This window comes from Paramormyrops kingsleyae, chromosome 7 (assembly GCF_048594095.1).
Source record: "Paramormyrops kingsleyae isolate MSU_618 chromosome 7, PKINGS_0.4, whole genome shotgun sequence".
NCBI classification, from domain to species: Eukaryota; Metazoa; Chordata; class Actinopteri; order Osteoglossiformes; family Mormyridae; genus Paramormyrops; species Paramormyrops kingsleyae.
The window spans coordinates 29,187,872-29,207,472 of NC_132803.1; the positions used below are offsets into that span (position 1 = coordinate 29,187,872).

Genomic DNA, 19,601 nt, shown 5'->3' on the forward strand with positions numbered 1-19,601 from the left:
CAGCATTGCTTCAGTAAATGTTCGAGCGCTCTCTTTAAATGGATTAAGTCTCCTAGGATTTGACCCAGCAGCCTTCTGGTTGCAAATTATTTCACGTAAATGTCTGGCTGCTCTTTGTGCTTTGCTGGAGCAGTGCAGGTCGGCAGTAAGGGCTTGGCCTGACTTGGCAGGGTCCAAAACATCACAATGAGGGGCCAACATGTTTTTTAGTGGTTAAAAAAGTGAAATTAGCAAAAGGCTAACTGAATTCTTGCTCCGTGTCACCTTGCTGTGTAGTCACATGCTGGGAAGGTCCTGGCAGGAGGCAGTAACATGTGTTTGATCACGTGACCCAGATACCAGGGCTATCCTGACCCTACAGAAAGAATTAATCTCAATCTTCAGCCAACCTTTCAGATCTCCACTGTAGATCCAGACAGCTGCATCTCTCGATCCATGCTAGGGCTGGGAAACTCTTTTAAAAAGGCATTTGAATTTGTATAACAGATTTATCATTTGAAGAAATTCAGATATTAATTATGAAGTTATACTACAAACCCAGCCCATCATTTTGTGCAACCACTGTTAAAGGTGACACCTGCAACATTAGCCTATTTTTGTCTATTGCCAAGTGAGGAAAATGACAAATAGACAATAATATACAACACATTTTTATTTATTTAGCTACCCACAGAAACGCCAACAGCAACATCAAAAAGTCATCTAAATTGTGGTGTGAAATTAAAATATCAAATGATTCAGATGAGGCAGCTGACACAGACTTATATACTGTACATAAAATAGCTTAACATATTTAAATGACATCAGTGCAATCAAGTCCTACCTTCAGTTTAGGCTACATCTAACTATGCTTGGGCAATATTTCATCTTTCATGCCATCATACTGTCCATACATTAAACTGTGAGATGTGGTATTTTGATGATGATTTCCAAAGCAACACTATTCTGGTATAGTGGAGGGAGGTCCTCCACGATAAGTTTTCAGACTGCACCTCTCAGGTTTTAGGAATTTTTATATTGCCAGATTCTTTTTCTGATTAACATAGTTTCACATAGTTTCAGCCATTCTAGCTAGCTGAATTAATTTAGGAAAGTCTGCCCCTAGTGGCCTACTGAAATCCTCAAAAATTCGAACGTAGATTTTTGCCATCGCATACGTAAATATTTTTTTAATTCTAATTTTATTCGAATACCGAAGTTCGACTTCCCAGGCCTAGTCCATGCAGCATGGGAGCCATCTGCTCCAATATTAGCTCGTCTGAGAATACAAAGGTTTAAGTACGTGCAGGGTTAGTCTGCTCTTTTAATTATGGCCACTTCGCCTAGGGTGCCTGGGTCAGATAGCTGAACGGTTCCTCTGGTATCTAATTAAATCCCGTCCGTCACGTCATTGGACGGCTTCCCTCTGAGAATCTACCGCGTCTGTCAGAGCTGTCGCCAGCTCTCCCCTGGTCTCCCCAGAAACACGGGTGGGCCTGCAAAATGAGGTCATTCGTTATCGCTTATAACACCAAGGTCACTGGAGCCGCAGGAGCTCGCGGCACCACGTAAGGTCCTGTTGCAGAGCTGCTACCTTTGCTGCATGACCAGCTGCGAATTGTGCTTTGTGCAGAGCACCACAATAAAAAAAATATATTGATGCACCTTGGATATCTTTGCTGATGGAGGTCCTGTGTGAGGAGAGTATCACTAATGAGGACACTTTTCCCAGTTTCCCTCTCCTCACCTTCCCCCTGACTTTTAAATCCCTTCCCCTGTGCTCCAGTTTCGTCCCTGTCCAACCAGACCTCTCATGTTGTCCTTCAAGCGAAGCGCCCCCTTGTGGCTCAGGGTGCTGCAGTTGGGGTCAGTTTGAGCCACAGCTAAAGGACTGGGGTCTGTCTGGTGCCAGTCACCTAACAAAGGTGCTTAGTCACGACATATTTCATTATTTTCTCTTCTGTAAAAATTGTTTTTTCACGCTATATAAGATTTTTCCAGTAGAATATTTATCAGTGCAATTCAGATGGAGGTCCTGCCTCAGTCACCAGAGAAGCCTGTACTCCTGCTGACTCAGAGCCACTGATGAGCAAGGGTTTGTTACCCCAGTTAGTAACGAGGTGTCATCTGAAGGCTGTGTGAAAGTGAGACAATCTGTCAATGGCAAAGGGACGCTCACTTTCGCTTGGGTTCCTGTTTGTATGATGAAGGAGCTGTTTTTCTTCCTTGCCTGCTCACCTCCTGCGCTGGACATTGGCTCCTGTTTAATGCTGGTCCCGACTCCCTTTCTTGCGAGACGCCTTCTCCCACGCTCTATCCGCCGCACAAACGCCTACGCAGGCATGTTGGCTACGGGTGGGCCGCGGTGGTCGGCCATGTGAGGAAGCGTGGCCCATATGCATGTCGCTGAAGCGACTGACTGCTAGATCAGATTTAAATCATGAATCTTCCCATTATAATGGCAGAGACACAAAACACACAGTCTTGGCTCCAAAACAAGGAGAGCAGAATAGGTCAGCCAGACTGGATCCAGAGACGGAATACGGTTGGTCAGTGTTTGAGGGGTTACTGATGGCTCAGATCCAGACTGACTTCAGCTTCTGCCAGGAAATGATCTCCGTTTGTCTTGGGGTGGGGTGGGGATTTGGTGACTCAGGGGTTCCATTCAATCAGCAGCATGTGATGGGTTGGGGAGTGGTGATTTCTTGATGGGTGAAGCATTTCTCTATTCATATTTTGTCATTTTTCAGCATCTTTTATTCCACCTTTGGTTTTAGTGAAAGGCTTTCTCTCTTGCACAGAATAATCCGTTGTCTGCTCCCCTGCAGGTGAACTTGGTTATGGACAACGGTCGATCCCTCGGCCTGATGATCCGCGGGGGATCCGAGTATAACCTGGGGATCTACATCACTGGTGTGGACCGTGGCTCCGCAGCAGAGCTGGGGGGACTCAAGGTGAGCCCGGGGCGGGGGGGGCGGTTCTCCAATACCCCTGCGTGTGTCACTCAGGACGGCCTGGCGTGCATTTAGACCCCCTGCAAATCCTGTCAGCCTGGGCGATGAGCTCCAGGACTCCTGTGCGGTGAACCACAACACAGACGCCGCCATTAACGGACACCCGCTGGCCTGCTGGAATCACCGCTGGTGTCAGTGAAGGGTGATTAATCGCCCACCATCCCCATCATTAATCACCATTTTGTTTATGTCTGGCTTCCTCGCCCCCCCCCCCCTGGTGAGGAACTTGGATGCGGCTGGGTCTCATAATTGACCTGTTGTTTTATGAACAGCTGTCAACTGTCGAAAAAGGTGGAAAGGGGCTGTACCAGGCCAGAGTGCTCTGTACACCCTCTGCTCTGCTCACTGCATGATGGGCAAAGTGAAGTGCCGTTAGGGTTCCCTCTGGCTGCTGTGAAAACACATCATATCTGCTCATCTTACTGCTCTGAACAAATGCAACGTCTTGTGTTATGTAGTGACTTTCACGACACAGTCGGCCCAAGGTCCTTCACATGGGTGTGTTGTGATGCATTACAATCTGATTAAGACAGAATGATACAGAAACGGAAAGAAAGAAAGAAAGAAAGAAAGGAAGAAAGATGACAATGGAGAACTGGAACAAAAAGCTCCCAAATAGGGAGAAAAAAAAATCCAAGGGTTCTAGGTCAACTGGCTGCGCAACACCCTCTGGGCATGTTAATTATTTTGCAAAGTGAACATTGTTGGCTTGTTCAGCTGATTAACTCTGATTGTTGTCTAGGTTTATATATTTCTTTTGTATATGGAGGTCTGGGAGATGTTCCACACGTCTGCAGTTTGATTCCAGAGTCAGAGTCTGTGGTCAGAGTGGTGGAGTTATACACGGAGAGACAGATATGGAACACAGCTAAAATGCCCGTTGGCGTTGTGTCCTGAGGGCATCTGGTGTTTTGGCAGTAGGCTTCATGCAGTCGTCAGCCAGAGATGAACTTTCCGGCCTGTGGCCAAAATCTAAACTTGGGCTCTTTAAAGGAAAAAAAAAAAATGTAGGGGAAAGTGTTTTCCGGGTCTGCCTCTCCCCACGTTCTTGAAAATAAGACCATAGCTTCATCAATGATTGCTAGGCCACAGTTAAGTGGGCGTGTTTCACCACTGGCCAACTTTATAAAATGCACCAGCTGGAATCCTCATTTACATTTGGCGTGAGTGTCTGACTGGCATTCCATCCAGTCAGTGTGAAATAAAAGAACTAAATAAATGAAAAACAAAAATAATCGGAGGTTTATAGATTCTGTCTCTCTAGTCATTTGACAGTTTTTTCCCCCATGTGTTCTCAGGCAAAAAGTGACACAGTGGCCCACTGGGTAATGATGTGGTCTCATTACTGCAGAGCTGTGGGCTCTGGTTCTGTTCTGCATTTGAGTGTTCAGACTTTGCATGCTCCCCTAGTTCCTGGTGGTACTGCAGTTCCCTTCACAGCACAAAGGCTTAACCAAAGACGCTTTAGGTGGACTGATGTTTCTGGGTTGTCTAGGGTGAATGTGCTGTGATGGATCGACTGGGGTGTCCTGTGCTTCCTGGCATAGACTCCAGGCTTGGAACGACCCTGCGCTGGATAAGCTATCATGCTAGATGGACAGATGTTCCAAAACGCCACCACAGCTCAGTGTCTAGCAGAGGTAGCTGGGCATTTCTCCGTGAATGTCTTTTTTCCACGCTGGTGAGTTTGTACTGATTTGTGACAGTTTTTTGCACAAGGAGTGAAATTGAAGGAGAAAGCAGAATGAAGGACAAAGGGAGATTTAAAAAGAAGTTGAGAGGGAATCAAAGGTAAATAGAAAGGTGGGGGGGGGGGAGTGATATAAAAGTGGGGACAGAACGATGAGGGCAGCGGTAACTCAGGGCTCCAGCAGCACCATCGACTAACTCTCAGCTGCGGCCTTAACTGCGCAAAGCTGCCTGACACCCAGCAGGGGGAGCCGAGGAGTAGAGGGGGCGTACGTGGAGGAGGATGAGGAGAGCAGCCCTTTGGGAAGGCGAGGGATCCCCAGAGCGAGTAGCATACAGGGGCTGACACAGGCAGAATATCGTGAGTTTGGGGGGGGGGGTTCCGTTTGCTGCCCTGTCAGTTTATTTGCAGGTGCAATTGGGGGTCCTGGGTACTTCTGGCTGAATGAGGGTGCTACAGGAGGTCCTGGCCTTGGAATGATGTTGATCTGCATTCATACCTCAATGTCGGGTGCTCTTCTAGAGAACAAGACACCCACTGGGCGCAATTACTGAATGTGTCGGTGATTAGCGGTAATTGACATACACAGCAAGAGAGTGGTTAAGGGGCTTGTGAACCTGAGACCTGGAAATCAGAGAAGGAACCAGCTCTGCAACTACATTTGTGATCTAAGAGAAAGCTCAGATCCCAGATCTGTGTCCACCATCTTCAACCTAAGCTGAAAAATGCTGGACTAAGCACAGAAACATTCCGTCAGGCTACAGAGGTAACAGTGTAAAGCAGTAGGACACCTGAATTTTATAGTGTAAAAACTGTAGGAAAACAATTTCTTCTAGGGGACAAAATCTTTCCAGGGGACTAAGTCCCAGAACTACAGCCCTGTGTGCCTGAGATGTGAGTGTCACATCTGCCCATAGACAGTGCTTAACGCCCTGGGGCCCAGCCTCACCCATGCAGCTGTCCTGGTCCAGGGAACCAGGTAACTCACACCTGTAACTGGGTTGATCAGCATAATAAAGTTAGAAGTGGGCTAAGTTAAGGCTGCCTCAGGAAGACACCAGAGAGACATCACACTTCACCTTTCACTGAGTCACATCATTTATCTGGAGTAATCATGAACCAAAAACATCATCTGACCTGCCATTGTGTTAGGTAACTTAAAATTTTACATATTTATGCAGCTGGCGGGGGATACTGCAATTATCGTTAGAGACAGTCTGACTTGGACATCTGAACTTCTGTAGTAAAATACTTCCTGCTGTCTAGGTTTAGTTGCTCTGTATGTTTCTTCTGCGCAATTAGTCCTAAAGTACATGAACCTCCACAGCTACGTGGACAGCTCCATTCACTCAGTGTCTCACCATCCTTCACAAAGTCATTATGCTCATTATGCAACCACGCTCGTTACTGCAATTGCTCCATTTTTCCCCCGAACTATGAAGCGTTTTCCCTGTTATCTAAAATTCCTCAGCCGAGGCTGTTCTTCATTAAAAGTTTAAGCCCTGTTTGTGCATCCCAAGCACAGCTAAAGAGGTTTAAACACTGCCTTCAGAGTTGCCCCTTGAGGCCTGTTTGTGCGTCGTCTTTGCAGCTAAATGGGTTGAAACACCACCTTCAGATTCCTAGCCAGAAGATTAATAATGGCGCTCTTTCAAGGTTATTAAGTACAGTTCAAGGCTCCTCTATGCGTGTCTTATATATGATTATGGAAGCACCACAAATTATAAATTACACGTTGAAAAGCACCTTGCAACTGCAGACTGCAAACTCCTCCCTAGATGATGAACAAACTCAAACAAAGCCCAGAGTTTGGAGAATCTCAAGGTAAAGAGACTTTAGTCCTAATACAAGGGCTTTGGTTACCATATGACAGTAGTGACAAAGGTGTCTCTAGGTCCCAGCCCCCGCTATTGACCTGGGACTGAGAATGGAAGCAGATGTCCAAATATTCTTGAATCGGCTCCCCTCAGGTTTGCTAATGACATGCAAGATTGTATTTTATTTTATTTTAATTGTACGTTAAATCGGTATCTTCAGCTGTCGCTGTTCCAGAGCACCTGAGAGCAGTAATAAGAAAGCACTTTCCTGAGCTAGCAGACAGTCCCACCAGACCGGCCTCTCCATCTTGTAAAGCAGGTACGGTTCAGTCTATGGACGTCTGTTCCTGCCCTGTGCAGTTAGCATCGGGGGGCTCATTAAGCTGTTGTGTAGGGGTGGGGGTCTCTGTGGGCATGTTCATTCACTCAATGTCAGCAAGGGGCTTGGGGGAAGGGAGTAGGGAATGAGGGATGTAGGGAGAGGGACTGAGCACTAGTCTGGTCATGCGGGGGCTGGCTTTAGAACTACAGCCAATTGACTTTACCTCTTGCCAACTCATCACCTGCTCTGCTGACCAGGGTAGAGATAATTAAAAACATCTACAGCCATCGTGGGGCAAGAACAAAAGTCAATATCTAATTTCTCCCCCCTGTATCCTTCCAAGAAACCTTTGGAGGCAGTAGTTTTAGGTCACGTTGGGAGTTGACTTAGGAACCCAGGGTGGAGGCGATGGCAGCTGAGGCGGATGGAACCTCCTGCTAAGGACAGATTTTAACCTGAAATGGTATAAAACCTATATTAGTTCAAAAGTACAGAAATCAGAGATATACATGTCACAGGGGTTGAAGGTACCTGGTCTTTTTTTTTGGCAGTCAAGTCTGATGTGGTTGCTTTCCCCTTGGGTCACATCCATCTCGGAGGTTCTGGTTATCATTGAAGATTCTGTGTTACAAACTATGTTAGGGAGTGATGTAATCACTTGTTCATGAGTGAGGGAAAAATGGCGCAGGAGATTAACAGGAGGATTGTGCAGTATCAGCAGCTTTATGGGTGCTGTACCGTTCTGTCTTGGAGAAGAGGGAGCCGAGCCAGAAGGTGAAGCTATCAATTTACCGCTCGACCTACGTCCCTAACCCTGACCAATGTTCACCAGCTTCAGGTAGTGGCCAAAAAAACGAGATTGTGGGTGGATACATGCAGCAGAAATGAGCTTAGCCTTAGAGACAGGGTGAGGAGCTCAGACATAACAGTACAGCCGCTGCTCCTCCGTATCGAAAGGAGCCGGTTGAGGTGGTTCAGGCATCTGCCTAGGATGCCTCCCTGGGGAGATATTTGGACATGTCCAACTGGGAGGAAACCCCAGGGCAGACCCAGGACACGCTGGAGAGATGATATCTATCAGCTGGCCTAGGGATGCCTTGATGGCTGGTGAGAGGGAACTCTGGGCATCCCTCCTCAGACTGGTACATCCACGACCCGGCTGAGTGGCAGAAGATGGACAGATGGATGGAATGTAGTCTCATGTACCAACTCCAACATCATGGCTAAACACTCTGGATAACATAAATTTGTGAAAAATTTTCTATCGAAATCCTTGAAAAAGAACTGTTCCTTTTATGCAAACAAAAAATGATCTGGCCATTTTGTTCAATCAGTAATGGAATTTAGATAATAATAATAATACTTCATTGATTCCTTATGGAGAGACTCTTTTCACCTACCCCATCTTGCTCTTCATGGCACACATGAAGAGCATGGTCATCTCCCACAGTGGCACCCATAGTGCCGAGAGTTAAGGGCCAAGCTCAAGGGCCTCACAGATAGGACCATTCTGCTGAGGTCAGGCTTGAACCACCAACCTCCTGATCACAGGCACAGCCACGCACTGCCCCTAAAGAGTAAAGCAATTCTACCCTTTTTCCTGTTGGGTGTCTTACTGAAGCAGTTGAATATCACTCACAGGCACTCCTGGCTCAGCGTCCTTCAGGCTATAAATACCAGGCTTTGACCACCACTCTGCCTGCTGTCCCCGCTGAAAGGTCCAACTGCAGTGCTGACCCTGAATCACAGCCTGCAACACTCTGGCTCCATTGCACTCCTTTCAATCATTATTCATCACCGACCCCAACTGTTGTGTCCTCTCTGCCTTTTTTGAACTGTTTTGCATAAAGTGAATGAAGCCTCTTGAAATTTGAACCCTTAATAAGCTTCTTGCCAGTACTACAAAACCAGTGTCTGTTACTTGGGGCAGATCTGCTCTGAATAGAAACAAAATTTGATTTGCAAATGCTTGCCCTGTGTTCTCTCTTCCCCTGGGCCTCCATTATATTAATAACATATTCACCCTCTCTTATTTTTTTCTGTTGTCTGGTTACTGTGAAAAGAAGTTGAATGTTGACTCAAAATTCCGGGATGTTACATCAAAGTGGCTGACAGAAAATGGCGGAGAAGGACGTGAAATCTGGGATGCCGGACTGGCAGAATGTTGTGGAAAGTTGAGGTGCCATGGTCGTTTTGTGCTTCAGTCCCCCCATGTCGGGGGGGGGGGGGGGGGGGGCATTTCGATTCACTCAGAGGTACTAGAATCTTCACAGTTTGTTTGATTTACGGCACCCTGGGCAGGCAGGAGATTCTCTGAGAACAGGTCGATGAGAAGCACTGTTGTATCTTAATAGCTTCTGTCACAGGGAGCAAAATCCCAGGTTTAGCTTGTGAAATCATTTAGAAAGCTTGCAAAGAAGGAGTATCCACAGACTGGAGACACTTGGTCATATGGTGAAGGTATGTCATAGCATTTCGGTCTTTTAGGCTTCCTCTGTGACCCAGAGTGGGAGGATGCTGAGGACTCCTGAGAAATAGCAGATCATTCCTTCAGGGAAACCCTCCCCCTTTTTCTGCCCCCCTCCCCACCTTATATGACCGGTCTTGTCGCGGTCAGCCTGACACTGATGTAATACACGTGACATTAGTTGTGGTCCGTCTTTCCTATTCTGGGGTCACATTTTTGTGACTGCATGTCCTTGAGTGTGACCTCTGACCTCTTGTCCTCTAATGTTGAGTCAAACACAACATGGAAGTAGCACTTCACTTGTTCTGTCAGCCTTCCCGGGTCACCACCCCACGCCCTCCTTAGAGCCACTCAAAGCAGCCTGTGTGCTCTGTCCCTGTGCCCCCGCCCCGACCAGGTGGGCGACCAGATCCTGGAGGTGAACGGCCGTAGTTTCCTGAGCGTCCCACATGACGACGCCGTCCGTATCCTCAAGTCCTCGCGCCACCTGATGATGACGGTGAAGGATGTGGGCCGGCTGCCGCACGCCCGCACCGTGGTGGGCGAGACCAGGTGGATCGCGAGCTCGCAGGTCGCCAAGGGCCCCGCCACCAGCAGCGTCACCGGGTGGGTGATGGGCTCTCTGGCTGGGTCGAGGTGGTGTGATTAAATGGGTGGAGGTGAGAAATGGTGCATTCTGATGGAGGGAGAAGGCTGGCCGTCACTATAGATGGCTGATCATGGGGTGGATGGATGGATGGATGGATGGGATGTGCAGAAAGGTGGCTATGGATAGGGTAGCTGTGATTACGGGTCTGTCTCTTTGGTGTCCAGTTGAGATGAGGATGGATGTGATGCTGTCAGGGGCGTATTATTAACACATCAGATTTCCCCAGTGACCGCTGAAGGGGCAGCGGCTTCAGGGGCTTGTCCAATCAGCCGCCGTCTCAGGCCCGTTTCCCTGAATTACTGGATTAAAGGGAAAGTCCGAGGAATTGTCTCCTGGTCCAATTTCAGACAAGCGCCCGCATAGATCTGAGGGATGTTTGAGATTCCCTCAGCCGCCCCCAGAATTATAATTTACACTGATGCTGAGCTTCCCCCCCCCCCCCACTAGCACACTGTGACTGGTCATTTCACAGCATGACTGCATTGCTGGCTGTACTAGTCTTATATATAGAACAGCAAAATACATAATATGTGTGTGTGTGTGTATCTGTGTGTGTAAATGTCTGTATGTCTGTACGGGTGTTTCAGGCTCTGTGTGTGCGGGCATTAGGTCATAAAATACTACTAATACTAATACTGCTTACTGTTCCTGTCTCTGCTGTGTTCTGCAGCCTTTCTGTGGATCAAGGTGCCTCAGCGTCAGAAAAGGTGAGATCAGCCTTATGGCCTTGTCAGCTGCCAGCATAATAACCGCGGTAATCGTATGAGACACCACAGCGCTAACAATCACAGCTGCGTAAGGAGAACATAAAAGAGCTCTGTCCATACATTTATTATATGGTTAGCTGACCATACATTAAGATACTCACAAAAAGCTTTAGAAGATATGATTTAGCATCTAATAGGTGTACACAACACAGTGACCCTCAACCAGCCAATCACAATCAACAGGTCGACTGGCCAGACAATTCTGGTCCATCGCAACACAACTCCCAGTTTCAGAGGCGGAGCGATTCGGTTGCTCGCCAGAGTATTTTGTTTTGTAGAAGTAGCTCTCACTGTGAAAGAGGATGGAGACCACTGACATAACACAACCGTTGTTGGATATAACTTTGAGTTTTGCATTATGATTGTTAAAATCACTGCTGTGTGGGGCCCACATTAATCTATTATTTAGTCTCATCTAAGTAGAAGCTATACTTACAGGTTTATGATTTGTATAATTCATTTCTGTATAATGAGTTAAATCTGGAGCTGCATTTGTTAATGAACCTTATTAATACCAGGTGTGATGATGCAGAGCATTGCAACACTGGCCAGCAATGTAGTCTCATCTGAACATTTATGTATAATTCATTATCTAATACATTCACTATTACATAAACATATAAATAAATATAACAGCAATTCTGATCTGTTACTTAACGAACAGAAGCCATTTAAAAATGCACACCATGCGTCATGGCTGGTTGGACCCCACCATCACGATCAAGAGGGGTCACGTCACTGTTTTGGGGGGGGGGGGGGGTTCTGTCACTGTCACCCTGCATTACGCTTTGTGGTATGATGTTCAGATGAACACGGGGTGGGAGGAAACTGAGGACTCATTCCTTTAGGGAAATGATCCCCCCCACCACCAACTTATTTTTTGTGGCACCTTCCTGCTGCAAATTCATTTATCTGTCTCCTGCTCCCAAATTGCCCAGATAACATGGCAAAAAGAAACTGACTATTTTTGGCTCCTATCACAGCCGGGAGCTGGCAGATAAATATTGACTGTACGGAAGAGCACTTTCGCATGTAGGGGGGCAGATATTTAGGAAGGTGAAGTATGGGACGGGCCATTCGTTCCTCTGCGGGATGTTTGCAGTGTCTCCTCTGCCCCTAAACACGCGATTATAATGAGTAACGGCACCTCGTCTTGGGGAGGGAGCTGAGAGCATGCAGGGGCTACGGACTGGAATGCTAATGAGGCGGACAGGACCCGGCGGCCGAAACGCGGACAGCGTGCAAGGCCACACCACCACCGGCCGAACGGTGCGGGGCCGCTTGCGGGTGCACGTGTGCGGCCGGAGCAGAGGTATTCCCGAAGCGGCTTCCCCGCTGCAGTAGGGCGCCGGGTGATGGATGCGATTCCTTTACGGCTTCCTGCCGATTCCGGCTCAGGACAAAGAGCATCTGCGGTGCGCCGGGAAAATGGGGGAAGAGGGCAGCAGTGACACTATTTCTTGCACTGACAGGGGAAATAACTTGCAGTTTTGGGAAACACAGGAAGTTTAAAGGAGTTAAGGTAATTAGACTTAGTAATTTACCAGCTGGAGTAAATGTATGCAACTACTCATATCAACGAAGTTGATAGGAAAAAGTGTGATATGATATGAAAAAACTTTTAAGTGTCAGGTAAGCGACTGTAATAATGAACGAATTAATTACCAAACGTATTAAGATGCAGAAGCTTAGTCGGCAGAGCGCTATTGATCTTCCCGCTTGTGCCCAGTCAGCTTGTGAGAAACTCGCGTACCTGCCCCCATAACTGGTCCGTGTCAGACACGCCAGCCGTAGAGGAGCTAAAGCACCGCCGCTGCGGTACCCCGCCCCCCGTGCCGAAACCCTGCATCCGTATAAACGACCCACGCGAAGGCCCCCGGTGGCATTAGAAGGTTAATAAATATGAGCTAATTGAAATGTCCCGACCCAAAGCGAGGAGACGCACACACAGGATCCTCCGTCGGAGTGTAATTATCCAGCCAAACAAGCCGAGACCCGATAATTAACCGCCGAGGGTGTCGGGGAGGGATAAGGGGAGTTTGCGGCACCGTGCAGGTATGATTGCCCCGCTACATTTATGTATGTTATGGGGCATTACCCAGAACAGCACATTTAACCCGAGATCAGATCGCATGTGAGCAGCACTGGAAATAGGTTTTAATTTTTTATTCTTTTTGCACAAAATAACAATTTGCAGCGATGGCTTAGTGCGGCAAAGGGCTAGAATATTATTTTGAAACAGCCATCGATAAATGACGGTCGCATACTTTACTATCTGTGCGGCATGCGCCGTCAAGTCGTGGATAGGATATGAGGTGGATTTCTTATAATCGCATCAAGACGCGGCTCCTGTGGCCAGCATCGTCAGGCTTTTAATTACATTTGAACCCGTACCTGACCGCTGTGATAATTAAGAGACCGGTCGCCCAGGGTAACCGTGACCATATCACAGGAATCATAAAGGCTGACCCCCCGCCTCATGTCTTGACAGACGTGAAAAAACATTCTGGCTGTTGGTGGCAGGCAGCACTGCTATTGACGATGGCCCTGCAGAAAGGGATTAACTTGGGTAGAGTGATTGAAGATGCAGCTCCAGTGCAGTCGTGCATCACTGCGGACCGTCTCCTGCACTCCTCTCTACGCATTTCCCAGTCTGGCAGGGGTCTGATTATTCACACGGTTATTTCTTATCATTTTGTTTCTCGCCAGTTTGACATTGTGCTGCACATAGTTGTGACATTCGTGTTTGTCCTCCATGATGCTGAATAATTCAGTCTCTGATAGGCATGTCCACAGCCTAAGAGCTGACAGACTAGGCTTTCTTGTAACCAGCCTGTGTGTCCTGGCCGTCTTACTCCTATGGGCCACTGTGGCCCTGGATCTGCTTCCCTCAGTGTATTTCCTGGTCTCCATTTAAGGTATCAGCTGACACATCATGTTCCCCGTGTGCCTGGTTTTGTTCCCTGCTGCAGGGAAGGTACTTCCTGTGAGTGCAAAATGGAAAGGGGGGGGGGGGGCTGGGGGGATTGGGATGTGATGGGACAGCAGATCAGCTCAAACTCTGGTTCAGCAGAGAACATTCCCCTGGGGACTGAAACACTAACTTGTATTCCCATAATTTACCTTCCTGCATTCCCTCGACACCCCCAGCCTTTTCATTCCACCACCCTCGTGAACAGTAGGGGGGTCTGAGCTGGCCTGTGGAATATCGATTTCCAGAACCATGCTTTTTGTTTCATCCGCCCTCTCTGTGGAGGAGGAGGAAGCTGTTGTTTAATCATGTTTCTTTTTCCCTTTTTCCAAGCATCAGCCCCAAGGACGTGCAGTTGTTCTTGCGCGTTGTAGATCGCCTAATCCGTCATGGTCCCGACCTCAGGAAAGGGTGCGGAACCGCAGGCGTGTTGTCAGCCCCTCTACGCAATGCAATGTCGGTATCTTCAGGAAGTTTATAGACTGGGTTGAAGCGCGACCACAGAGGGCTAGGCATTATGTTGGAGTGTCTGCTGTAATTTGCACATTGCCCTGCTATCTTCCAACAACTACTGACGTTTGATTCCTTGCTCCAGAGTCCAATGGGAATGGTAAACGATGTGACAGAGCCAATACGATAATTGTAGGGCGGTAACTGACATCCAGGTTGTGATTTAAAAATGCAACTGAATGATTTAAAAATTGATTTAGATAAAATTGTTAGCTGCACACATTTGAAGCCAGGGGCTGCCAGTCCTGGGGCCCATAGCCTCACGATGCACGAGGACCTTAACGTCATGGTAGATGGGTTCCGGACAGCAGAGACCCAAGGGCGGACTGGCCGTCCCCTGGCAACCCTTCAAACCAGCGCCCTTTGATGCAGTGGCTATTTAAAGAGGGGCACTCTGCTGGGGGCGCTTTCACTGAGGTGATGGGTGGCAGGATGTACATGGGGAGGACAGTGACACCCCCCAGCCACGCTGGATCGTACAAAGACAGCATCCATGGGCCGTATGCACATAGAGCCATTACCTCATATGTTAGCGCAGGCCTTATGGCTTAAACTGGACATTTATTGTGAGGGCAGTGCTGCCCTTTCTCCTCCTTCGCTTTATTCTTTCATTTTCTACTCACCTTAAGCATTTTATGGGGGAGGTGGTTGGCTCTCTGGGTTAGGCTCCTGCGTATGTGATCGGAAGGTCGCTAGTTCAAATCCCATCCTCAGCAGAATAATCACATGGTCACTGGTTCCTTGGGCTAGGATGTTTACTCAACCTCCCCCCCCCCCAAAAGAAAAAATGCTCCAGGGATACCAGATAAATGTCTTGACCCTGTGCTCACACCCCAAGCTTTGGTCTCAGCTGTGTGTGTGTGAGACATGTGAAAACAAGCATTCCAATGTACTTGTGCAGATAAAGTGTCACTTCATTTCACATTTTGTCTTTTGTTTCTCCCCATTGGCCTGATACCTCTGCCTTCCGCCTCACTTCCTTCCATGACATCTACTGTCCATCTCTCTGTCTCCTCGCTCTTCCCATTAGCCGAGTTTCTACAAGGGTGTGGCCAGCTCACAGGTGACCTTGAGCAGCCTGGTGAACCAGTCGCGGGCCATGCTGGAGGAGCAGGGGCGCCACCTGCTGACGCCGCCCGAGCGCCAGACCATGGGCTACTATCTGGAGGAGTACCGGGACGGCCACGTGGGTGTGGAGCAGCTGGTCATGGCGCTGTTCGAGCTCTTCAACACGCACGCCAAGGTGCGGCCTGCAGGGGGCAGCAGAGCTTGAGGGCCTGGGCTTGTATGAAGCAGCAGGGTAACTCAGCTGAAATAATTGTACCAATGAGTTAAATAGACAATAGCCTATATGAACTGCTTCAGGTAGAAACTGACATCCAGTCCCTTGGCGATGATTGGCCGATATGATATGTTTGCAACAAGTTAAGGTTATTAAAGTTAATTGTACCACAGTCTTATTCAGTAAGCAGACACACGGTTTCTTGGGGTCATGCCGTTTTGTATTTCTAGCTGATGGCCCCATCCTCGCCCCCCTCCCAGTTCTCTCTGCTGTCCGAGGTGCGGGGTCTCGTGGCCCCCCAGGACCTGGAGCGCTTTGACGGGTTGGTGCTGCGCCGCGAGATCCAGGTCCTGAAGGCCCGACAGGCGTCTCCGACGGGGGTGGCAGCCCTGAACCCCGACTCCTCCTCCATGGTGTCCTACCCTGACACCCTGACCTCCTCGGCCAGCTATCTGACATCCACCACGCTCAGCTCGGCGCGGGTAGGACACTCGTGCTAAGCTCAGCTCACTAATACGCAGTCCATAGACCCCCACACTACACGTACTGCTAAACTGTCACCTATGACATCAGCAGGAGACAGTCCCATTCCGCTTTGTGTTTGAAGCCTGTTTAGTTTTATTAACCTGTCAGCCAATATCCCGCTATGGCAGCCATGATGGACGACACGGGCAGTTATGGATTAGCGCTGTTACGTATCTGCTGGTACAAGCTCATGTGACAGACCGCAGGCTACCGCACTGACTGCATGGGGTTTTACCAGTGTGATGAGCCGCTGGCCTGCTCTCAGAGGGCAGCCTCTAGCACCGTGAGCTTCTCTAGGACTTACCAGACTTTCCCATGATGCAGCTCTCTGCGGGGTTTCTTTCTTGCTGCCGTTACCAGAGGTGTAAGATTTTTGCACCTCTGCGCCCACAGCACTTGTTACAAGAAGAACACCTAAAACATAAGTTCGCTCAGTCCTGACGTGCCGAGGTGCTGGTCCACGAGTGTCGTTTCTACACTGGCTTCATTAATCATACAGTGCCCCCCCTTCCGCCTATGTGCCTGTCTGCCCGGGCACCTTAACATCAATCCGACGCCTCCATTCAAGATCGCATAACGAGGTCCTGGGGGAGCGGGAAAAGATGACGGTTCCGTTTCTGCCGAGTGGCCCCCTCTGCCGTGGGGGCTGTCATTTAGGCAGGAAGATGAAGGAGTTTCCCCTGCTGGAGTTTAAGGAGTCAGTTAAAGACCGTGCAGAGGATCAGCCGATGACACTAATTAAAGTATCTCTCTGCACTGCAACCTTATCTGCATCCCCACCCCTCTGTAACCCCTCCCCTCTTCCCAGGAGCGACTGCTGTGGTTGATAGATATGATGGAGGTAGGCACCCCCCAAGCCACACAGCAGAATGCGTTTCCTGTGATCCTGTTCAACCTTTTTTTTGCAGAGTGGTGAGACTGGGTTTGTGAATGCATGCATCTTTGCATGGATGATGTTTAGCGTGTTGCATGTGAGTCGCGTGTGGTGTTTTCATAAACCATGTGGATTTCTCTCTCCAAACCCATCATCTCCCTTCTGTTGACCCTGGGGGGCGTTGTGCTGACTACCAGGGGCCCATGGGTGGGGCGATCACCCAAGCAAAGTTCCTGACCCCCCGCAGAATGACATGATCCCCCCACCCCCCAGTTACAGACTCACTGGACTCTTGTCACGCTGATCCCTGCTCATGATATATATTTTTTTCATCAAAGAGAATTACTTTATCAGCAGTGGAATCACTTTCAGTTTTCTTCATGTTGAGTTTTTGAAAGTGGCATCAAACTGCGATGTTCTGCTTTTTAAAAAATCTCTTCTACAGTAAATATCCACAGTGAGACAGTTTTGCCACGGTCATCACCGCCGGTTGAGCCTGGTGCTTCGTTTGCTGAGGATGTAATTGAGTCGGCACCCCCCCCCAAACTGCAGTTAACAGCTGTGCTTAATAAATTTCCCCATGTGCTCGTCACTGTCTTAAGTAGGCTTTAAACGTCACTGCAACCTGTTTCCCCGTGTTCAGTGGGGTTTAATGACCCAGATATGGTTCAGTTTACTTAATTTGCTCAGTCCTCTTCATGCGTATTTGCATATCGGTGAGTATTTTAAGGTGGATTTGGGTGTAGTCAGGCGTGCATTACCACGTGTTTCACGGTGTGGACACCTGTGCAGAGATTTAAGTGTCAAAACGCAGACAGTCATCACTTTTCACAAAGATCGTTTCATTGTTTTACAATTTCACAATCCGTCTCCTGAAAAATGGAAGTGCTTTTATTTGGACTTGACAGGCCAGTGCGTGCCTGTCTTTTTAACGTCAGGAGAAGCGGGTAAGATGCTTAGATGGATGGATAAATGTTGAAATTGCTCCTTTCTCTTTTTCTCTGTCTTTCTCTCGCCCGCTCTTCAGAATGACAGCACGACGGACAGCAACGCTGAAGAAACGCAGGAGAGCATGAGGGACCTACCTGATGTGTCTCTGGTGAGCCAGGCACCTGCACCCCAGGGACACATTAAAGAATAATGGGGGGGTTCTGGCAGAGGGACAGGGGGGTGTCTAGCTGCTCAAAGGGATAAAAGTATGAAAATTCCGGCAAAAGCGCGTCAGCACAGATGAAAGTGTCCACCAAGTAAACAGGAGCTGTGAATAAAGAAGCAGGTGAGGAGGAGATGAAACAGACCAGAGTCTGACAAAAGATGCCAAAAGGGGAACAAACAAGGGACGAGCCTTTGAACATGGAGCGAAAGATACAGGGAGCAGCCGGCCAGTGAGAGAGAGATGGGAGGGAAAGGGCGAAAACGGAGGGGACAGTGACCCCCGATAGTCTGGTCTACGAGCCCAGAGGTGGATGGGAGCGGAGGAGACGCTTATACTCGACTGCTTTACACCTGAGGTGCCACAAAATATTCCGGAAGTGCTAAACTGCTTAAAGAGTCTACTTTAAACCTACCTTTGTGGACACGTAAGAAGCGGAAACATTCATATCCATATACCAAATCATTTTATTTAGTTTCGTTCTCATCAACATCCATCCATTAAAATTTCATTTTATTTCCATTTATATGTCTGATCTGCTGCAGTGGGTTGTGGCCCCATCCTCGGTTATTCCCTGCCTTCTGCATATTGTTTTTGGGATGGTCTCTGGACCCCCGAGACCCTGTAAAGGACAAGTGATATAGAAGGTGATTGAATGAGTGAATGAATGAATGAATGTCTAATCTGTTTTCTTTTAGCATTTGTTTGATTCAGAGGCGTCTTTCTCTTACCAGACTTGCTTCTCTGGTGACAGGACTTATGGTCATATGGTGTCTGTGATGTCACATGACTCACTCTAATTTCTAGAGTTTTGGGGTAGGAATCAATAAATTGTGCAGAAATGACCCAGGTAAGCCGTAAACGTGTTTCTACCCCCCCTCCCACATGCCCCGACGCCGTGTGCCCTGCCCATGTGGCTGCTGTTTAACTGGTTCCTTGCTCCAGCTGGCTCGGAGTGTGACTTTGCGGACATCCCACTTCTCCCGGAAGTTCCCGGAACGGACAGCAGCTCCCTGACATGACTCACCCGCGAATGATGCGCAGTGTCCTGGAAATCTGTCGTTCTGCTATTCAGCCCCAGTGAAACTAGCTGGCAACTTTAACTATCGCAACCTCCCCCCACCCGGTCGGCAAATTTTACTGTCTGCACCCCTAGCACCCCGCCCCCCCAAACAGCACTAGGCTTGGGCCAGTATTTCATTTTTAATACTGTCATAATCTTCCAGACATTATACCCCGGTATACGGTATTTTAAAAAGCAATGCTATTCTGGTATTTTGTAATTAAATGGAGGTGGAGGAGTTGGGGTATTTACAAACAAAAATACCTGGTATATGGTATTACCATAATACCGGCCAAGCCTAGCCAGCTCCCCCCGCCCCCCCTCCCGCTTGTCCCTCATCCTCTGCACAGAAATAAATATGCCTGAGGTTGGATGTCTGACGGTGTGTCTTTGCACTTTCGTCTTCCCGAGCGGTTCCCTCGTTCCAGGCTGAGAGGAGCTTTAAGAAATGAAGCAGGCGTGCATCTGGTCTCCGTGAGCGTGTCTGTCAGTGTGTGACTGTACGTGTGTGGGTGTTC

At 48.4% G+C, this 19,601-nt stretch overlaps 1 protein-coding gene and 1 long non-coding RNA gene across 10 annotated transcripts in view; one reads left to right on the forward strand and one right to left on the reverse strand.

Annotated features, from left to right (window-relative positions):
* whrna (whirlin a) overlaps positions 1 to 19,601 on the forward strand; it is a 61,477-nt gene that overhangs the window by 34,646 nt on the left and 7,230 nt on the right. For 8 of the 9 annotated variants that reach the window (XR_002840575.2, XR_002840576.2, XR_002840577.2 and 5 more), the window contains 6 exons: positions 2,808 to 2,933; positions 9,687 to 9,895; positions 10,609 to 10,645; positions 15,217 to 15,429; positions 15,729 to 15,950; positions 17,895 to 17,966. Coding sequence is in view for 6 of the 9 variants with exons in the window: in XM_023831514.2 (XP_023687282.2) it covers positions 2,808 to 2,933; positions 9,687 to 9,895; positions 10,609 to 10,645; positions 15,217 to 15,429; positions 15,729 to 15,950; positions 17,895 to 17,966 (879 nt within the window). In the remaining 3 variants the exon portion in view is untranslated. The remainder of the gene's footprint in view (positions 1 to 2,807; positions 2,934 to 9,686; positions 9,896 to 10,608; positions 10,646 to 15,216; positions 15,430 to 15,728; positions 15,951 to 17,894; positions 17,967 to 19,601) is intronic. The other variant, XM_023831518.2, reaches the window with a different exon arrangement.
* LOC140592143 (uncharacterized) lies at positions 638 to 16,714 on the reverse strand. Its single transcript, XR_011992425.1, has 2 exons — positions 16,298 to 16,714; positions 638 to 7,443 (listed from the first exon to the last, which is right to left on the reverse strand). It is a non-coding gene; the product is annotated as an uncharacterized lncRNA (long non-coding RNA).